The 22,643-nt window shown below is 37.8% G+C and overlaps 1 protein-coding gene across 11 annotated transcripts in view; it reads left to right on the top strand.

Moving 5' to 3' along the window:
- The window catches only part of RIPK2 (receptor interacting serine/threonine kinase 2), a 47,990-nt gene that overhangs the window by 13,288 nt on the left and 12,059 nt on the right, over nucleotides 1-22,643 (top strand). For 6 of the 11 annotated variants that reach the window (XR_014843022.1, XR_014843021.1, XR_014843020.1 and 3 more), the window contains 3 exons: nucleotides 19,166-19,323; nucleotides 19,998-20,047; nucleotides 21,115-21,276. Coding sequence is in view for 6 of the 11 variants with exons in the window: in XM_085021105.1 (XP_084877231.1) it covers nucleotides 19,166-19,323; nucleotides 19,998-20,047; nucleotides 21,115-21,276 (370 nt within the window). In the remaining 5 variants the exon portion in view is untranslated. The remainder of the gene's footprint in view (nucleotides 1-19,165; nucleotides 19,324-19,997; nucleotides 20,048-21,114; nucleotides 21,277-22,643) is intronic. The other 5 variants (XR_014843024.1, XR_014843023.1, XM_085021109.1 and 2 more) reach the window with 1 other exon arrangement.

The following is a 22,643-nucleotide window of genomic DNA, read 5'->3' as shown; positions in this document are numbered from 1 at the left end:
CTGTGACATTTTCTTTTTTTTATGATCCGTCAAAACTCCTCCCCAGTAGATTCCACTGACTGGTCCTAGTTCTTCGCTATGTGATAAAATGGTTCAAAGTCCAATTTTATGTCCACCTGACAGCCATTCTGAGATTTGAAATTAGTCATAGTCCTTCTGTCCCTCACATACACTTGTGTTTTGTCCTTCTCCCTTATACATATCTTTATTCATTCATCTCGTTTCCTTATTACATGGGTTTTAATCCCAGATGCTATCTAGATGCATTTGTGTAAATCTCTTTTAAATTTTGATCCTCACAAGTAAACAAAACAGCTATATTACCAAACTTAAGTTCATGTGCTGGACACACAATGAGGTCAAACAAACAGAACTGTCAGAGCAGAGAAAGATTTATTTCAGGGCCAAATAAGGAGAACAGGTGGCTCATGCTGAGAAAACCCAAACTCCCCAAAGGGTTTCAGCAAAGCATTTTTTAAAGGCAAGGTGAGGAAGGAGTGTTCCATCGTGTATGATCAGCTTATCCACAGTTCTCTGATTGGTTGATGGTGATCAATCCTTAAGTGCCAAAAGGCCTGACATGATCATCATGTTAATTTCTTCCATTTGGTGGTGGTTTTAACATCTGAACAACTCAGGAAATATGCATCAAATACTGGTATCTAGGTACTTCAGAAAGGAGCTAAATCAGAAGATATGGGGGAGGGGTCTGTCCCCAGAAGACCTCATAGGGTCATGCTGGGTAACACTCTTAATGTGGTCTGGTAAATGTAGAATTGTGTGGAGATTCATTTCCCAGGTCCTTAAATACTTCACTTCGTATTCATAGTTCCTTAATAATTCATGTTTTAGGGGCAGTCCTATAACAACATTAAATTGGGTTCAATGTCAACAAAAAGCACTGCGAGGTTTTCTTTTTTTTTAATGTATTGTCAGTTAAGTCATATCTCCTTGTCCTATACTTTACAGAATACATTCTGGCAATCATCAGAGTTTAATCTTGTTAGATTTGGGTGATAACTTCAGCTCTTAAGACCTTTCTGGGAAGACAGCTCACGCAACATGGGATCCTTAACCCACTGAGTGAGGCCAGGGATCAAACCTACATCCTTATGGATCCTAGTGGTCTCATCTTCAGTCACACTGAAAATATACATGTATGTTTAAAATGCCACCTTGGGAAGACGGGATTAAGATGACAGAATAGAAGGACTGGAGCTCAACTTCTCTCCTAAAAACAGCAAAATTCACAACCAGAGGCTGAGCACACTTCACCAAAATGGACCGTAAACCTTAAAAAAGATACCCTACTCCAGAAGAAAAAGAGGAGGGCATATCAAGAGGTAGGAGGGGCAATTTCTGCTATAAACAACACCATACCTCCTGCGTGGGAAGCTCCACAGACTGGAAACTAATTCACAGAGACTCACCTACAGGAGTGAGAGTTCTGAGCCACACATCAAATTCTCACGTGTGGGGATCTGGCATGGAGAGAAAAAGCCTCTGGAGTGTCTGGCGTTGAAGACCAGTGGAGCTTGTGCTCAAGAGCTCCACGGGACTGTGGGAAACGGAGACCCCATTCTTAAAAGGCGCACACGGACTTTCACATGCACTGAGTCTCAGGGCAAAGTAAAGTCTCCAAGGGAATCTGGGTCAAACCTGACTGCAGTTCTTGGAGGACATCCTGGGAAAACAGGGGTGAACGTAGCTTGTTGTGAGGGAAGGACATTGAAAGCAAAGCTCTTGGGAATATTCAGCAGCTGCCTTTCTCTGGAGGTGGCCATTTTGGGAAAATATGGCCCCACCCATCAGTCAGCTGCTGAGATGCCCCAGGGCAAACAAAAACCCAGGTGGGATCAGAGCCCCACCCATCAGTAAACAGGTTACCCAAAGACCCCTCAGGCACACAGCTGCCTCTAATCCAATCCAGAGACTAAGCCCCACCCACCAGAGGGATTAGAATCGGCTCCTCCTACCAGGGGGCAGGCATAAGCCCCTCCCATCAGGAGGCCTACAGCAAGCCCCCATACTGACTTCAGCCACAAGGGAGTCAGCCACCAGATGTAAGAGAGGCTACAACTCTATTCTCTGTAAAGAGGTCACCAAAAACCTATAAAAATGAAAAGAACTATAACTCAGATGAGGGAGAAAGGAAAAACGCCAGAAAATCAACTAAGTGATCAGGAGATTCCAGCCTCCAGGAAAACGACTTTAGATTGTTGATGCTGAAGATGATGCAAGACATTGGAAATAAACTGGAGGCAAAGATGGATAACTTACAGGAAACACTGAGCAAAGAGATACAAGTTATAAAACTTAAACAAGAAGAGATGCAAAATACAATAACTGAAATAAGAAATTCACTAGAAGCAGCCAACGGCAGAATACAGGAGGCAGAAGAACAAATAAGTGGGATGGAGGACAGATTAGTGGAAATTACAGATGCGGAACAGAAAAGAGAAAAAAGACTGAAAACAAATGAAGAGAGTCTCAGAGAAGTCTGGGACAACGTTAAACTCGCCAGCATCCATATTATAGGGGTGCCAGAAGGAGAAGAGAGAGAGAAGGGGACAGAAAAAAACATTACAGAAGATAATAGCCAAAAACTTCCCTTGCATGAGAAAGGAACCACTCCCTCAAATCCAGGAAGCACAACAAGTACCATATAAAATAAACCCAGGGAGGAATACCCCAAGACACATATGAATCAAACTGACCAAATGAAAGACAAAGAGAAAATCTTGAAAGCAGCTAGGGAAAAGAAACAGATAATATACAAGGGAACCCCAATAAGGTTATAGGAGCTTTCTCAGCAGAAACTCTGCAGGCCAGAAGGGAGTGGCATGATATACTTAAATTGATGAAAGGAAAAAAGCTCCAACCAAGATTACTTTACCCATTGAGGCTCTCATTCAGATTTGAAGGAGAAATCAAAAGCTTCACAGATAAGCAAAAGCTAAGAGAATTCAGCAACACTAAACCAGCCTTATAACGAATACTGAAGGAACTTCTCTAGGCGGAAAAGAAAAAGAGAAGAAGGAAAGGAAAAAGAGCAACAAAGCAAATCTAAAGTAATTAATAAAATGGCAATAAGAACATACATATCAATAATTACCTTAAATGTGAATGGACTAAACGCCCCAGCCAAAAGACATAAACTGGCTGAATGGATACCAAAAAAAAGACCCATATATATGCTGTCTTCAAGAGACCCACTTCACTTCTAGGGACACATACAAATTGAAAGTGAGAGGATGGAAGAAAATATTTCATGCAAACAGGGATCGAAAGAAAGCTGGAATAGCAGTACTCATATCAGACAAAATAGACTTTAAAATGAAGAATATTTTAAGGGACAAAGAAGGGCATTACATAATGATCAAAGGATCAATCCAAGAAGATGATATAACAATTTTAAATATCTACACACCCAACACAGGTTCACCACAATATATAAGGCAACTGCTAACACCCTTAAAAGGAGAAATCGACAATAACACAATCATAGTGGGGGACTTAACACCCCACTTACAGCAATGGACAAATCAACCAGACAGAAAATGAATAAGGAAACACAGGCCCTGAATGAAGCATTAAACCAGATGGACTCAATAGATATTTATAGGACATTTCATCCAAAAGCAACAAGACACATTCATCTAAAGTGCACATGGAACATTTCTAAGATTGATCATATCCTGGGCTTTAAATCCAACCTCAGTAACTTTAACAAAATTGAAATAATATCAAGAATCTTTTCTGACCACAACGCTATACAACTGGAAATCAACAACAAGAAAAAAACTGCAAAAAACACAAACACATAGAGACTCAACAACAGGCTACTAAACAATCAGTAAATCACTGAAGAAATCAAAGAGGAAATTAAAAAATACCTAGAAGCAAATGCCAACAAAGATACGACACTCCAAAACCTATGGGATGCAGCAAAAGCCATTCTAAGAGGAAAGTTTATAGCAATACAAGCCCACCTCAGGAAACAAGAAAAAGCCCAAATAAACAAGCTAACTTGACATCTAAAGCAGCTCAAGAGAGAAGAACAGACAAGACCTAAAGTTAGTAGAAGGAAAGAAATCATAAAGATCAGAGAAGAAATCAATGAAATAGAAACAAAGAAAACCATAGAAAAGATCAATGAAATGAAAAGCTGGTTCTTTGAAAAGATCAACGAAGTTAATAAACCCCTAGCCGGACTTATCAAGCAAAAAAGAGGGAGGACTCAAATCAATAAAATTAGAAATGAAAAAGAAGTAACAACGGACACCACAGAAACACAAAGGATCATAAGAAACTACTATATGCAACAATAGGCCAATAAAATGGAAACCCTAGAAGAAATGGACAAATTCTTAGAAAAGTACAATCTTCCAAGACTAAACCAAGATGAATCGACCCATCACAAGAACTGAAATTGAAACTGTGATTTAAAAACTTCCAACAAACAAAAGTCCAGGACCAGAAAGCTTCACAGGCAAATTCTATCAAACATTTCAAGAAGAGCGAACACCTCTCCTTCTGAAACTATTTCAAAAAATTGCAGAGGAAGGGATACTCCCAAACTCATTCTATGAAGCCACCATCACCCCGGTACCAATACCAGACAAAGACTCCACAAAAAAAGAAAACTACAGGCCAATTTCACTGATGAACATCGATGCAAAAATCCTCAACAAAATCCTAGCAAACTGCATCCAACAATACATGAAAAGGATTGTACATCATGATCAAGTGGGATTTATCCCAGGGATGCAAGGGTTCTTCAATATCCGCAAATCCATCAGTGTAATACACCACGTTAACAAACTGAAGAATAAAAACCAGACGATCCTCCCAATAGATGCGGAAAAAGCCTTTGACAAAATCCAACACCCGTTTCTGATAAAAAGCCCTTCAGAAACTGGGCATAGTGGGAACCTACCTCAACATAATAAAGGCCATATAGGACAGACCCACAGCAAACATCATTCTCAATGGTGAAAAGCTGAAAGAATTCCCACTGCGATCAGTAACATGACTAGGATGTCTGCTCTCGCCACTACTCTTTGACATAGTTCTGGAAGTCCCAGCCACAGCAATCAGAGAAGTAAAACACATAAAAGGAATCCAAATTGGAAAGGAAGAAGTAAAACTATCACTATCTGCAGATGACATGATCCTATACCTAGAGAATCCTAAAGACTCTACCAGAAAACTGTTAGAGCTCATCCACGAATTTGGCAAAGTCGCAGTATACAAAATCAATACGCAGATATCGACAGCGTTTCTATATACTAACAATGAAAAAGCAGAAAAGGAAATTAGGGAAGCAATCCCGTTTACCACCACATCCAAAAGAATAAAATACCTAGGAGTAAACCTAACTAAAGAAACAAAAGACCTATACTCTGAAAACTACAAGCCACTGATGAAAGAAATCAAAGATGACACAAATAGATGGAAAGACATACCATGCTCGTGGATTGAAGAGTTAATATTATCAAATGACTATACTACCAAAGGCAATCTACAGATTCAATGCAATCCCTATCAAATTACCAAGGACATTTTTCATAGAACTTGAGCAAAATATTTTAAAGTTTGTTTGGAAGCACAAAAGACCCAGAATAGCCAAAGACATCCTGAAAAAGAAAAATGGAGCTGGAGGAATCAGGCTCCCAGACTTCAGACTATACTACAAAACAACAGTCATCAAAACTGCATGGTACTGGCACAAAGACAGAAATATAGATCAGTGGAACAGGATAGAAAGCCCAGAATTCAACCCACGCACCTACAGCCAACTAATCTATGACAAAGGAGGCAAGAATGTACAAAGGAGAAAGGACAGCTTGTTCAATAAGTGGTGCTGGGAAAACTGGACAGCCACATGGAAAAGAATGAAATTAGAACACTCCCTAACACCATACACAAAAATAAACTCAAAATGGATTTAAAACCTAGATATAAGACCAGACACTATCAAACTCCTAGAGGAAAACATAGGCCAAACACTCTCTGACATAAACGACAGCAACATCTTCTCAGATCCATCTATCAGAATATTGACAATAAAAAGAAAAATAAACAAATGGGATCTAATCAAACTTAAAAGTTTCTTCACAGCAAAGGAAACCCTAAACAACACAAAAAGACAACCCACAGAATGGGAAAAAATCTTTGCAAGTAAATATTGACTGACGAGGGATTAATCTCCAAAATTTATACGTACCTTCTGCAGCTCCATACCAAAAAAACAAACAACCCCACAAAAAAAATGGGCAGAAGATCTAAACAGACATTCTCCAAAGAAGACATACAAATGGCCAAGAAACACATGAAAGGATGTTCAACATCACTCATTATTAGAGAGATGCAAATCAAATCCACTCTGAGGTACCACCTTACACCCAGCCAGAATGGCCATCAACAAAAAGTTTACAAACAATAAGTGCTGGAGAGGGTGTGGAGATAAAGGAACCCTATGACACTGTTGGTGGGATTGCAAATTGGTGCAACCACTGTGGAAAGCAGTATGGAGAGTCCTCAGAAAACTAAACATAGAACTCCCATTTAATCCAGCAATCCCACTCCTGGGCATCTATCCAGAGAAAACCACAACTCGCAAAGACACATGTACTCTGATGTTCATTGCAGCACTATTTACAATAGCCAAGACATGGAGACAACCTAGATGTCCATCGACAGAGGAGTGGATCCAGAAGATGTGGTACATATACACAATGGAATATTACTAAGCGATCAAAAAGAACGAAATACCAGCATTTTTTGCAACATGGATGGACCTAGAAATTATCATGCTAAGTGAAGTCAGCCGTACAATGAGACACCAACATCCAGTGCTTTCACTGACATGTGGCATCTGAAAAAAGGACAGACTGAACTTCTTGCAGAACAGGTGCTGACTTACAGACATTTAAAAACTTACTCTGGAGGAGACAGTTTGGGGGAGGGGGGATGTGCTTGGGCTGTGGGATGGAAATCCTGTGAAATCAGATTGTTATGATCATTATACAACTACAGATGTGATAAATTCATTTGAGTAATTAAAAAAAAAAAAGAGACCTTTCTGGGGAGTTCCCTTTGTGGCTCAGTGGTAATGAATCCAACTAGGAACTATGAGATTGCAGGTTCGATTCCTGGCCTGCTCAGTGGCTTAAGGATCTGGCGTTGCTGTGAGCTGTGGTGTAGGTTGCAGACGCGGCCCAGATCCTGTGATGCTGTGGCTGTGGCTTAGGCCTGCGGCTACAGCTCCAATTAGAACCCTAGCCTGGGAACCTTCTCATGCTGCGGGTATGGCCTGAAAAAGGCAAAAAAAAAAAAAAAAAAAAAAAAAACCTTTCTGAATGTTTTTTCTGTCAATCAAGGTTTTTTTTAACTTTGTCTTCTAGCTTTGTGTCATCTTCAAATTTAATTTTTTTTTTTTTTTTTTTTTTTGTATCTTCAAGTCGTGATTAACTACTAACTAGTACAGAGGTAAAATCAGAGCTACACAACATGGCCCTAAAAAACCTCCCTTCAGGTCAAGATCAATCCTTTATTAATTAGCACTTTTGGAGACTATGCATTCATTTTGTTTGGAATATTCTTGAAAGAGCTGTTATACAGCCCATGTTTCTTCATTTTGTTTATAAGAATATTACAAAAGTCCTTGCTTGTTTTCTTAGGTATCCTGTCACCAAGTCCAAGCACATACTGCCCAATGCACAACAGGCCAATAAATTGATAGACAAAATGTTGGAACAAGGAATAATAACTTATTTTTAAAACCATCATCTGATCAAGAAGATGGTAGAATAGTGTCCCAAAGAACTACCTTACTCAAGTTAGAACTCAGGCTTCTTTTATACTAAAAGGGGAGAGGGTGTGGTTGGTTGTTGCAAACTTCTTGGAATCTTTTGTTCTTGCAGCTGTCCATGTAGATTAGGTCATGATATTCATGTAAACCATCAAGACAAATGTTATTCTCTGTTCTGTAACTTTTTATCCCTATATGAATGGGAAAATGTTATACTTTCAAGGGTCACAGCCTTGCCAGTGGGCTATCCTGCATATTTCAGGCAACATTCTTAACTTGTAGCAAAAGCAGTAGAAACAAAGGTTAAAATAAAAGAAATAGATCCAATACAGAGTGATTTGTTCTTCCCCATCACATCCTCTTGGTTTATTTACATCCTCCCCTTCTTGAAACTCATCACAGTGACTTTGCTGGATGCCCCATCCAGTTCTTTGGTTTACTCATACCTTAATTAATGCTTCTCATAGTATTTTTTATCATCTAACAGCATTTTTTATTAATGCCTTTGAATAACCATCTCCCCCAATTAGAATATAAAGTCTGTAAAAGCTAAAATTTAGTCTTTTTTATTAACTACCACCTGCTCAGCACATGCCGTATAGAAGCATTCAGTTATTTGTTGAACAAATGAATGAATTTCAGATGGGAATAGGCCTGATAATTTAATAGTCAAGGATATTATTATAGCACCTCAAAGTGTTTTATACAAACTGTTTTAATATTTGTTCTTTGACAGTAGCACTACGGTCATTCATTTATTCAGTTAAGTAGTCGTGGAGCAACGGTGTTGTGGTAGACGTCTCAAGTACTTGGTATATGTTACATGAAATCTAAAATTGACCACTGGTCTGATATAATTTTTCCTTTTTTTTTCATTTTTTAAAGTTTTATTGAAGTTTGTTGATTTATAATGTCATAATTTCTTCTGTATAACAAAGTGATTCAGTTTTACATATTCACACATCCATTCTATTTCAGATTCTTTTCCCATATAGAATGTCACAGAATATGGGGTACAGTTCCCTATGCTATATAGCAGATCCCCATTAGCCAATCAGTCCATATACCACAATGTGCAGATGCCAGTCCCAAACCCCCAATTCATACCTCCCCCCGCCTGTCTACTTTAGTAACCATAAGTTTATTTTCAGTCTGTGGGTCTTGTTTCTGTTCTGCAAATAAGTTCATTGTATCTTTTTTTTAGATTCTACATGTAAGTGATATCATGATATTTATCTCTCTCTGACTTATTTCACTTATGTGCTAAATCTCTAGGTCCATTCATGTTGCTACAAATGGCATTTTTATGGCTGAGTAATATATGTATATATTCCATATATATATACACCACATTTTCTTTATACATTGCTCTGTCAGTGGACATTTAGGTTGCTTCCATGTCTTGGCTATTGTAAATAGTGCTGCAGTGAACATGGGGTGCATGTATCTTTTTGAATTATGATTTTCTCTACATAAATGCCCAGGAGTAGAATTGCTGAATCATATGATAGTTCTATGTTTAGTTTAATTGGAGAACCTCCGTACTGTTCTCCATAGTGTTTGCACCAATGTACATTCCCACCAAGAGTATAGGAGGGTTCCCTTTTCTCCAGACCCTCTCCAGCATTTATCATTAGTAACATTTGGACAATAGCCATTCTGGCTGGTATAAGATGGTACCTCATAGTAGTTTTGATTTGCATTTCTCTAATAATTAGCAATGATTGGCACCTTTTCCTATGTTTTTGTGCATCTGTATGCCTTCTTTAGAGAAATGTCTAATTATGTCTTTTGCACCATTTTTTATTGGATTGTTCATTTTTTCTTATATTGAGTTGCATGAGTTGTTTGTATACTTTGGAGATTAATCCCTTGTCAATCATGCCATTTGCAAATATCTTCTCCCATTCCGTGAGTTGTCTTTTCATTTGTTTATGGTTTCCTTGGCTGTGCAAAAACATTTAAGTCTAATTAGGTCCCATTTGTTTATTTTTGTTTTTATTTTCATTAGCCTAAGAGGTGGATCTGAAAAGATATTTCTATGGTTTATGTTAGTATTCTGCCTCTGTTTTCCTCTAAGATTTTTATAGTATCTGGTCTTACATTTAGGTCTATGATACCTTTTGAGTTTATTTTTGTGTGTGGTGTTAAGAGTGTTTTAATTTCATTCTTTTACATGTAGCTGTCCAGTTTTCCCAGAACCACCTATCAAAGAGACTTGTCCTTTCTCCGTGATATATTCTTGCCCCCTTTGTCATAGATTAATTGACCAGGTGTGCATGGATTTACTTCTGGGCTTTCCATCATGTTCCATTGATATATGTTTCTGTTGTTGTGCCAGTACCATTACTGTTCTGATGACTATAGCTCTGTAGTATAGTCTGAAGTCAGGGAGCCTGATTCCTCCAGCTCTGTTTTTCATTCTCAAGATTGCTTTGGCTATTTGGGTCTTTTTTGGTTCCATACGAATTTTTTAAATTTTTGTTCTAGTTCTGTGAAAAATACCATTGGTAATTTGATAGGGATTGTATTGAATCATTAGATTGCTTGTGTGTGTGGGGGGGGTAGTATGGTCACTTTGACAATATTGATTCTTCCAATCCAAGAACATGATATATCTTTCCATCTGTTTGTGTCATCTTTAATTTCTTTCATCAATGTCTTATAATTTTCAGAGTACAAGTTTTTGCCTCTTCAGGTAGGTTTCTTCCTAGGTGTTTTATTCTTTTGGATGCAGTGGTAAATGGGATTGTTTCCTTAATTTATCTTTCTGATCTTTCATTCTTAGTATGTAGAAATGCAACAGATTTCCATGTATTAATTTTGTATCCTCCAACTTTACTGAAATTATTGATGAGCTCTAGTAGTTTTCTGACAGCATCTTTAAGATTTTCCCTGTATAGTAATGTCATCTGCAGATAGCAACAGTTTTACAAACAGCAACAGCTTTACTTCTTCGTTTTCAATTTGGATTCCTTTTATTTCTTTTTCTTCTGGTTGCTGTGGTTAGAAAGTCCAAAACTATTCAACTTTCGTGTTGAATAGAAGTCCATTCTCACAGTGGACATCCTTGTCTTGTCCTTGACCTTAGAAGTTCTTTCAGCTTTTCATCATAGAGAATTATGTTAGGTGTGGGTTTGTATATATGCCCTTTATTGTAGCTTCCCTCTATGCCCAGTTTCTGGAGGGTTTTTTTTAATCATCAATGGGTGTTGGATTTTAGCAAAAGCTTTTTCTGCCTCTGTTGAGATGATCCTATGTTTTTACTCCGCAATTTGTTAATGTGGTATATCACACTGATTGATTTGTGGATATTGAAAAATCTTTTCTTCCCTGGGGTAAAACCCACTTGATCAGGGTATATGATTCTTTTAATATCCTGTTGATTCAGTTTGCTAGTATTTTCTTTAGGGTTTTTGCATCTATATTCATCAGTCATATTGGCCTATAATTTTCTTTTTTTAGTGGTATCTGGTTTAGGTATCAGCATGATCATGGCCTCATAAAAAGAGTTTGGGAGTTTTCCTTCCTCTGAAGTTTTTTGGAAGAATTTCACAAGGATAGGTGTTAACTCTTCTCTAAATGTGTGATAGAATTCTCCTGCGAAGCCATCTGGTCCTGGACTTTTGTTTGTTGTCAGTTTTAAAATCACAATGGCAACTTCAATACTTTTTATTGGTCTATTCATATTTTCTATTTCTTCCTGGTTTAGTCTTGGAAGATTGCTTTTGCTGCATCCCATAGGGTTTTTTGTTTGTTTGTTTGTTTTTGCTTTTTGTCTTTTTAGGGTTGCACCCACAGCATATGGAGGTTCCCAGTCTAGAGGTTGAATCAGAGCTGTAGCTGCTGGCCTACACCACAGCCACAGCAACACAGGATCGGAGCCACATCTGTCACCTGTGCCATAGCTCAGGGCAATGTCAGATCCTTAACCCACTGAGCAAGGCCAGGGATTGAACCCACATCCTAATGGATACTAGTCAGGTTCATTAACCACTGAGCCATGATGGGAACTCCTTGGATCATTGTGGGTTTTTTTGTTACTTGTCCCTAGGATTTGTTTTTATTGGTCTTTTCCTTCCCTTCCTCTTTTGTTCTCCTTGTTTGTGGTTTGATGACTACTATTAGTGTTGTGTTGGATTGCTTTTTCTTAACTGTGTATGTATCTATTGTGGTTACCATGAAGTTTTCATTTGCAGTTACCATCCTTTATATATATGAAGGATTGTTTTTTGGGTGTTTTTTGCTTTTTAGGGCCACACCTGCAGCATATAGATGTTCCCAGACTAGGGGTCGAATCAGAGCTACAGCTGCTGGCCTACACATGGGATCCAAGCTGTGTCTGCAACCTACACCACAGTTCATGGCAGCGCTGGATTCCCAACCCACTGAGCAAGGCCAGGGATTGAACCCACATCCTCACAGATACTAGTCAGATTTGTTTCCACTGCATCATAACAGGAGCTCCCTATACAGGATTGTTTTTATGATGCTGGTTTCTCTTCTTTCTGTCTTTCTTTTTTTTTTTTTTTTTTTTTTTTTGCTTTTCAGGGCCATGACCATGGCATATGGAAGTTCCCAGGCTAGGGGTCAAATCAGTTACATCTGCCAGCCACAGCCACAGCCACAGCCACAACTACAGTCAATCCACAACAATGCCAGAACCATGCCTCATCTGTGACCTACAGCACAGCTCATAGCAGCACCGGATCCTTAACCCACTGAGCGAGGCCAGGGTTCAAACCTGCATCCTCATTGATACTAGTTGGATTCGTTTCTGCTACGTCACAATGGGAACCTCCTGTTGCTGGTTTCTTAACTGCAAATGCATCTCCAGCATCATGCATTTGTACTCTCCTATTCTCACAGTTGATGGTTTCGATATCATATTTGCATGTGGATGATTTCCTACCTTTATTATGTTTGCCTTTACTGGTGAGCCTATATTCTGCTGTCAGTTCCATATAGTGAACTCTTCATTTTGATTGTTCTGTTCATCTGTGCTTATTTGTTCTTTAAATCTCCTAATTCTTTGTTAAAAGTTTCTTGTAACTATGAATTCTTTGTTAAATATTTCTTGTAATTTCTTGATCTTTGCCTCCAGTATTTTTCCATGATCTTGGATATCCTTACTATCATTACTGTAAAGTCTTTTTCATTTAGGTTGCTTATCTCCACTTCACTTATCTGTTCTTCTAGGTTTTATCTTGTTCCTTCTTCCAGAGAATATTTCTCTGCTATTTCTTTTTGTCCAGCTTTCTTTGTTTGTAGTTTTCTTTTTGCAGGCTGCAGTGTAGCCATTCTTGCTTCTGGTGTCTTCTTGTGGATGATGTTTATATAGTGGCTTGTGGCAGGCTTCCTGGTGGGAGGAACTGATACCTGCCCACTGGTGGGTGGAGCTGAGTCTTATCCCTCTGGTAGGTGGGGCTGTGTTCCCACCCTGTTTATTGTTTTGTCTGAGGCTTCTCAACAGTCATGCCTGCATGCAGTTGTTGGGTGGGGCCAGATTTTTCCAAAATGGCAGCCTCTAGTGGAGCTCACACTGATGATTATTCCCTGAGTCTTCTGCCTCCTGTGTCCTGCCCTCATAGTGAGTTACAGCTGACCCCTGCTTTCCCAGAAGACCCTCCAAGACTCTAGGTAGGTCTGGCCCTGATTCATGTAGAGGCCCTGCTTTGCCATGGGACCCAGTGCACGTCATACCATGTGTGCGCCTTCCAAGAGTGGAGTCTTTGTTTTCCCCAGTGCTGTCGAGCTCCTGTAGTCAAGCCCCACTGACCTTCAACACCAAATACTTTGGGGGCTCCTCTTCGCAATGCCAAACCCTGGGGATTGGAACTCACACTCCTGTGGGAGAGCCTCTAAAATAGTGATTTTCCTGTTTGTCATATGCCCACCTGGCATGTATGGGATTTTTAATATTGTGAAAATGCTCTTCCTACCACCCTGTTGTGGCTGCTTCTTCATTGTTCAGTGTAGTATATCTTTTTTGGTAGCTTACAGTCTACTTTGTTCATGGTTGTTCACCAGTTAGTTGTGATTTTGGTGAGCTCAAGTCCTTCTATAACTTGTCTAGAATTTCTGGTATAATTTTTCATCAATTCTTTCTGGCTCTTTGAAGTACCCCTTTCATTAAATCTTCTATTTTTTTTAACCTTTATTTAAGAATATTTTCTATCAGCATGTAGATTTGCAAAAATCAACATTTTTTTTTTCCTGTTTAAAAATCAGTATCAGGAGTTCCATTATGGCTCAGTAGTAACAAACCCAACGAGTATCCATGAGGATGCATGTTCAATTCCTGGCCTTGCTCAGTGGGTTAAGGATCCAGCATTACTGTGAGCTGTGGTATAGTTTGTAGAAACGGCTCAGATCCCATGTTGCTGTGGCTGTGGCTTAGACCTCTGGCTTGGGAATTTCCATATGCTGTGAGCGTGACCCTAAAAAGATGAAAAAATAAAAAATAAAATCAAAATGGCATTTGGTTTTCTCATAATATGTAGTGCACAAATATTCTAACTAACCTAAAATATATGTATTAAATGACCTGAGATTTGTATTTTATGAACTCCATTCTCTTTGGATTTATTTTTATCATCTCAGTCTGAAAAGTATTCTTTTTTTTTTTTTTTGTCTTTTCAGGGCCACACCAGCGGCATATGGAGGCTCCCAGGCTAGGGTTCTAATTGGAGCTGCTGGCCACAGCCACAGCCACAGCAACGCCAGATCTGAGCCACATCTCTGACCTACACCACAGCTCATGGCAGCGCCAGTTCCTTAACCCACTGAGCAAGGCCAGGGATTGAACCCACAACCTCATGGTTCCTAGTCATATTTGTTTCTGCTGTACCACAACAGGAACTCCTGAAAACTATTCTTGATAGTGAAAACAGAAGCAGAGTAATAGGTGATTATTCCTACTTTCTCTTTTTCATTGATCAGTAGGGTACCCTTGGCCTTTCTTTGAAAAGAATATAATTTAATGTAGTTTTTTAAATTCTATTGTGTGGGGTTTTTTTAGTTTTTATTAGTTTTAGCACATACAGAATTGTTACCTTTCTAGTACTGTTCTTATAAGACAGTGACATTCTTTTTTATTGGAATATAGTTGCTTTACAGTGATATGTTATTTTCAGATATGTTATCACAGCAAAGTGATTCAGTTATACACATACATATATTCCTTCTTTTTTTTTTTTTTTTTTTTTTGTTTTGGTCTTTTTAGGGCCACACCCACAACCTGAAGATTTCCAGGCTAGGGGTCGAATCAGAGCTGTAGCTGCAGGCCTACTCCAGGGCCACAGCAACTTGTGAACCAAGGCATGTCTGCGACCTACACCACAACTCACAGCAGCACCGGCACCTTAACCCACTGATTGAGGCCAGGTATTGAACCTGCGTCCTCATGGATGCTAGTTGGGTTTGTTAACCACTGAGCTGTGATGGAAACTTCCATATATTCATTCTTTTTCAGATTTTTTTCCCATATAGTTTTTACAAAATACTGAGTGGCATTCTTCTTTATCATCCTATGTGTCCCTAATTTTTATTTTATAAATGTGCCTTAAAAGTCAAAATTTATCCACAACTCAAGAAAAAGTAACAATGGAGTTCCTGTCAAGGTCCAGTGGAAACTAATCCAACTAGGAACCAGGAGGTTGAGTGTTCGATCCCTGGCCTCGCTTAGTGGGTTAAGGATACAGCATTGACATGAGCTGTGGTGTAGGTCACAGATGCAGCTCAGATCCTGTGTTGCTGTGGCTGTGGCATAGGCTGGCAGCTGTAGCTCTTATTCCTTAGCCTGGGAACCTCCATATGCCATGGGTGCAGCCCTAAAATAAAAAGGAAAGAAAAGAAAAGGTAACAGTTATCTGATCTTCTTGGAAGGGCCTTTAAGTGCAAAAAAAAATCTTTGAAAATAGTACAAAAAAATCTTGTGAGAAATAGATTTTTAAAAAGTCTATTACTGTACCTTAGATACAGATGAACCAGTGATAGTCTTAATTGAAATAAATATTCGTATGTACTATATTTGCTTTCTCTACTATCCTCTCAGTCCTAGGTAGAAAACAGAATACGTAGAAGTTATTCTTCATAGCTTAGCTATTCTAGTAGGGTGATAGGATCATGGATTGTTTTTATGAGTAGTGTGTTTCAATTTTTCTAATTTTTTAATCTTTTTTTAATTGACATTAATTGATTTACAATACTGTATTAGTTTCAGGTGTACAGCAAAGTGACACAGTTACATATTTTTTCATGTTATTTACCTGTATGTGTTATTATAAGGTACTGAATATAGTTTCCTGTGCTATATAATAAATTCCTGTTCCTTTTTTTTTTTTTTTTTTGCTTTTTAGGACTGCACTCGCAGCGTATGGAGGTTCCCTGACTAGGGGTCTAATCAGAGCTACAGCTGCCTGCCACAGCCCCAGTAACACAGAATCTGAGCTGTGTTTGTGGCCTGCACCTCAGCTCACGGCAAGGCCAGATCCTTAACCCACTGAGCGAAGCCGGGGATCAAACCTGCAACCTCATGGTTCATAGTCGGATTCGTTTCCGCTGTGCCAGGATGAGAACTCCAAACCCCACTGCTTTTGACTGCTTTTTTTTAAAATTATTAAAAAAGAACATTTGGAGTTCCCATCATGGCTCAGCAAAAACGACTCCAACTAGGAACCATGAGGTTGCGGGTTAGATCCCTGGCCTGGCTCAGTGGGTTAAGGATCCAGCATTGCCATGAGCTGTGGTGTAGGTCGCAGACGCGGCTGGGATCCCATGTTGCTGTAGCTGTGGTGTAGGCCAGCGGCTACAGCTGATTGGACCCCTAGCCTGGGAACTTCCATATGCCACCAGTGAGGCCCTGAAAAGACAAAAAAATAGAAACTTTAGCTTTTAAATGGATGTTAAGATCATGTGTAGAATAACAAACTTTCTATTCTCTGTTTTCATTGCTGAATACTAAATATATTAGGACCTTCAAGAAGTCATGGAACTCATATTCCTTTCATCATATTTTTCCCTTTTTTCCTTCTGTGGAAGATGCAGATTTAATGAGTCATATCTCTTGTTAGTGGTGTTGGTAATAGAGAAAAGGAAAAATATGGTTCCATGTGAAAGACAGACTAAATTAGCTGATAGAGGGAATTCTGATTAAGTTTTCTGGTATAGGTTTGAAAACACAGAGATGAAGTAAAAGGAGTACATAAGGAAGTAAGCTCAGAATACATTTTCTCCAGCACTATAAACAAACCAATATTTAGCCTGTTAGTTTGCATGGACCATGTCCCCAATTTATTTTTAGCATTTTTCACTCTGGCACAAAAATAAACTTTACTTCTCGTAGTAATGCATGTTATCTTAGCAGATGTGCAGCTGGAATACTCTTTTTTGCTTTTAAAAGGGTGAGTAGGAGGAATAAGAGCTAGGAATAAGTGAGATACATGGTCCCCAAAGTCTTAATACCACCTAAAAGTGATTAAAGGCCCTGAAAGTACATAATGTGCTTTTTGGTATTGTATGAATAAGTACAACTTTTAGAGGTTTATTCCTTTATACAAAACATTAAAAATACACATGGGTGACTTACTAAGTGCCAAATATTGTTCTGAGTGCTTTGCTTAGAATAACTGGTTTAATTTTCTCAGTAAAACTCTGTGTTATATTTACTGTTACTATCCTCAGTTTAAAGATGGGTAATCTGAGGCACAGAGAAATTAGAAAATGTGCTCAAGGTCACCCAGCTAATGAAGTGGTTGAATTAGAATGTAAGTCTAAAATAATTAAGGTTCTAGGAGTTCCCATCATGGCTCAGGGGAAACGAATCTGACTAGCATCCTTGAGGACGCAGGTTGGATCCCTGGCATCACTCAGTGGATTAAGGATCTGGCTTTGCCATGAGCTGTGATGTAGGTCACAGATGTGGCTCGGATCTGGCATTGCTCTGGCTATGGCATAGGCCAGTGGCTACAGCTCTGGTTGGACCCCTAGCCTGGGAACCTCCATATGCTGCTGGTGGGCCCTAAAAAGCAAAAAAAAAAAAAAAAAATCAAGGCTCCAGAATCCATGTTCCAGAACACATACTGTATTGCCTTTAGAAGTTAGTCCAGTTTAGCTCTTCATGTATTGGCACAATGTTTCCTTTTCATCTTTTCTATTTTATTTTTCTTAGACCTACCCTTTTATTATGACAATGTATGAAAGATTCATATAGTCAACCCCTCCCCTTTTGGATTGAGGCCATAATTCTTTTTAATCTCAAATTCATCTGAACACTAGATAAATTATTTTATCTCTTAAAAGTAGTAAATATTTTAAGAGTTAAATGATTAAAACACAAATGGTGTCCTGATGGAGCTCAGTCCACCTTGTTGACTCCTAAATTGTGTAGTGGTCTAAATAATTTGAATTAAATGTCTAAATAATTTAAATGTCTTCAGAGTTTTCCTACACTTTTTTCACTAAATATTGTTTCTGTTCTTACATTTGTGTGCCCCACTTTTTAAGGAACATTTTGTTAGATAGTTTAGAGAATTATAAGATATTGTGTAGTATCTGAACAAAATTTGCAAATGAAATAAAACTCTAAAGGACATGTCAAAAGTACAGAATGGTTGTCACTGATAGTTTTTTAGGCAATCCTTGTCATGAACATAAATATGCTTTATATGCTAATTATACTGTTGTCAACAGATATTCTTTTGTGGTAGGCATAAGTCATATAGGAATTTTATTTATTTCAAAATTTAAGGATACTATTTTTAGCAGATTATAAATAAGAACACATAAACCTGAATTGTAAATAGAACCCAGTGATAATATTAGATATGAATAGTTTAGCAGTTCTGTGAGATATGGATAAATTTTAAAAGCACATGACACAAAGCCGTTTGTCATAAAAAGCAGAGTATTCAGGAGTTCTCCTGGGGCTCAGTGGCTTAAGGATCCGGCATTGTCACTGCAGTGGTTCATGTCACTGCTGTGACTCAAGTTTAGTCCCTGGCCCAAGAATTTCTATATGCCACAGATGCAACCAAAAAAAGTAAAGTATTCAATATATATACTCATTCAGAATAAAAGGCAAAAAATACTCCTGTTTAATTTTTCAAAACTTAGTCTCTCTTTTTAAACCTGTGATATTATGCTAAACTCCAAATTGCTATTGCTTCTAGAGTTGTTGGATTCAGCACTATGGAATCCAGTTTGTTAAGAAACTGGTGAAATATATAGAAATAAAATATTAATATATATATAGCATTTACTGTGGCCTCAAATCCAAATATAAACAAATTCAGTCAATTCTTAGGTTTAAGAGAAAATTCATAAATCAATTATTCTTTTCCCTTACAGATTGCAGATTTTGGTTTATCAAAATGGCGTATGATGTCCCTCTCACAATCACGAAGTATTAAATCTGCTCCAGAAGGAGGGACAATTATCTATATGCCACCTGAAAACTATGAACCTGGACAAAAATCAAGGGCTACTGTCAAGCATGATATATATAGGTACAGTATATTACTTTTCCTCAGAGTTAATCTTGTCTACAAAATAAAAATTTTGAAGCTACATTTTAAAAGTATGATTTTTATGCTTGTCTGAGTTTGATGAAAATAAATTAGAGATAGTGGTTAATATTTTTCAAATTAAAGATGCCTTGCTTTAAGCCACTTTTACATCCTTAAAAAATATTAAGGTATTTCTTATTGTTCTATTAATTTATAATATAATATCCAAGGATCTTTATCATATGACATTGATAAGGGGAGAGAAACAGTGTGATTAACACTTAACACTACCAAAGGAGATGGTACTTACCACCAAAAAAAAATCTGTAGAATAGGGCTACCTGGGAGAGTTTTTTATTACTCTTTGTGTGAATAATAGAATCATGTAATTAGAGGGCATAGCTTAATGTGTTCAAGAGTCACTCACAAGTTATCCTTGCCTATAACTTCAAGTTTTCATTACAATAACTTCCTAATTTTTCAAATTGAGTTAATTCCCCTTCAAAACAAAACTATATATGAACATTCATCATCTTAGTTCTATATAGTGATTCTTTAAGCAGCATTTCACTACCTGTCTCTACAGTCAGCTTTTAAATTCAGTACTATTTTAGTTTATTATGCTAGTTTATAATGTACTGTATATATATACATATGTATTTTATCTTAAACAGTTATGCAGTTATCACATGGGAAGTCTTATCCAGAAAACAGCCTTTTGAAGGTAAGTGTACTTTGGCTTCCTTTTTTCAGATGATATCATTTTGGCAAGTCTTACTCACTTGTTTTATTTATTTATTTATTTATTTATTTATTTATTTATTGTCTTTTTGCCATTTCTTGGGCTGCTGCCGCAGCATATGAAAGTTCCTAGGCTAGAGGTCTAATCAGAGCTGTAGCAGCTGGCCTACACCACAGCCACAGCAACGCCGGATCCTTAACCCACTGAGCAAGGCCAGGGATCGAACCCACAACCTCATGGTTCCTAGTCGGACTCGTTAACCACTGAGCCACAACAGGAACTCCCATACTCACTTGTTTTAAATCTCTCTACCATTCATTTTGTGGAAAACACTAGAAAAACATAATAATTTATCAATGTGACTCTATGATATATTGAAAGGTACAGAATTAAAGGTCAGAAAAATGTAGTTTCTTCTTGTTCTGATAGTTATTACCTCTATTAAGGCACTAAGTCTCTTGAGTCCTTATTTTTTTCATCTGCAAAATAAAATTTTGAGTTTTTATTTCTAAGATTCTTTCCAGCTATAAAATTCTTTATATGAATATTTAATTAGTTCTCCTTCTATAAAGACCAGCAAACATTGAAGAATAATTTTTAAATTTTCTGATAATACTGTCTCTTTCTTTTTTGAGGTTTATTTAGGTCATTTTGCTGTGTAACAACCCCAAAATCTCAATAGCTTACAAACTAAACGTTTATTTCTCATTCACATTAGATTTTAGTTGCTATGGCCCTTCTTGGTTCTGTTAAGTTCTACTCAGCTCTGCCAAGCTCTGTTATGCCCTGCTCTCTTCATACTCCATTGGCCAAATCAAATCACATTGCCAAGCCCAGAATTAAAGAGGTAAAGATATAAACTCTTTCCACAAGAGGCAGCCAAGTCTGGCAATAGCTGGGATATAAATATTCCTTTAACAGAAGGGGAGGTAATAAATTATTCCTAAGGTTTTAAGATTCCCTCACTTTCATTTGGTTGGCTTTAGAATATATTTAATATATTAGATCATAATGTATTTCTAATGAATGAAATATATTTGTTTTGACAGAAGTCACCAATCCTTTGCAGATTATGTATAGCGTGTCACAAGGACATCGACCTGACACTAGCGAAGAAAGTTTGCCGTTTGATATACCTCATCGAGCACTGATGATCTCTCTAATAGAAAGTGGATGGGCACAAAATCCAGATGAAAGACCATCTTTCTTAAGTTAGCATACAGTTTAATCTTTTGAAATACAAAAATAGTGAATATGTTGTAAATGAAATATTCCTTGAAAAATAACACGTTAGATAACACAAAGTTTTTCTTTTTAATCGAATTGTTTTTATTTTATAAGATGAGATTGAAGTATCAAGGAGAGGCTGTTGACTATCATAAAAATATTAGAAATTTATTCCCTATACAGTGGAAGGCCTTTAAAGTGAGTTTTTCATAGAAATGACATGATTAAATTTAAATTTAGGAGCTATCACATGCTGCTATTTATAAAATTGATTGGAGGAGTTCCTGTCCTGGCTCGGTGGTAGTGAGCCCAATTAGTATCCATGAGGATGCAGTTTCAATCCCTGGCCTCACTCAGTGGGTTAAGAACCCATCGTTGCTGTGAGCTGTGGTGTAGGTCACAGACATGGCTCGAATCCGGTGTTGCTGTGGCTGTGATGTAGACTGGTAGCTACAGTTCCAATTCGACCCCTAGCCTGGGAACCTCCATATGCTGCATGTGCAACCCTAAAAAGACAAAAAAAAAAAAAATTTGATTGGAGAGGAGCAAGAGTAGAGTCATAAATCAACTAGGAGACTCTTGTAGGAGTTTTTTAATTAAAGTGCTATTCTTGGAGATTGGAAAGTCAGATAGAATTCAGATTTTTTTTCTGAGGTAGAATGGATCATCACCTAAATAGAAAATCAGAGGAAATCTTCATGACCTTGGGTTAAGCAAAGAAGTCTTATATATGACATCAAAAACAAGATCCAATGAAAAAAATTGTTGATAATTAGACTTTGAAAAAAATTGAAAACTTTTGCACTTAGAAAGATTCTATTAAAAAAGTGAAATGAAAGTGAAGTTCCCTGGTGGTTCAGTGGTTAGGATTCATCGCTTTCACTGCTGCGGTCTGAGTCCCTGATCTGGAAACTGAGATCCCACATCAAGCCACTGCACACCATGGCCAAAAAAGAAAAAGAAAAAAAAAAATGGAATTCCCTGGTGGCACAGCATTTAAGCTTTTAGCATTGTCACTGCTGTGGCTTAGGTTAGATTCCTGGCCCAGAAACTTATGAATGACGCAGGCGCAGGCAAAAAAAAAAAAAATAGAAAGACAAGCTATAGACTGGGAATCCTCTTTCCAGCTAAAATAGCAATGAAATATATTTCCCATTGAAAACTTAGGCCCAGTTCTTATTAGCACTGTAATTTAAAAAAAAAAAAAAGTTGCTATAATAATGGATTAACATTTTATCTCTTATTTCCCAGAGCCATGTAAGGGGCGGGGGGTGTGCGTGCATGCGTGTGTGTGTGTGTGTGTGTGTGTGTGTGTGTGTGTGTGTGTGTGTGTGTATTTGTCCTCAGTGCC

This window comes from Sus scrofa, chromosome 4 (assembly GCF_054392235.1).
Source record: "Sus scrofa isolate SSC_HxYL_T2T_F1_AM1 chromosome 4, Sscrofa_HxYL_maternal_Yorkshire_Landrace_v2.0, whole genome shotgun sequence".
NCBI lineage: Eukaryota > Metazoa > Chordata > Mammalia > Artiodactyla > Suidae > Sus > Sus scrofa.
This window is presented reverse-complemented; position numbering and strand designations above follow the sequence as displayed.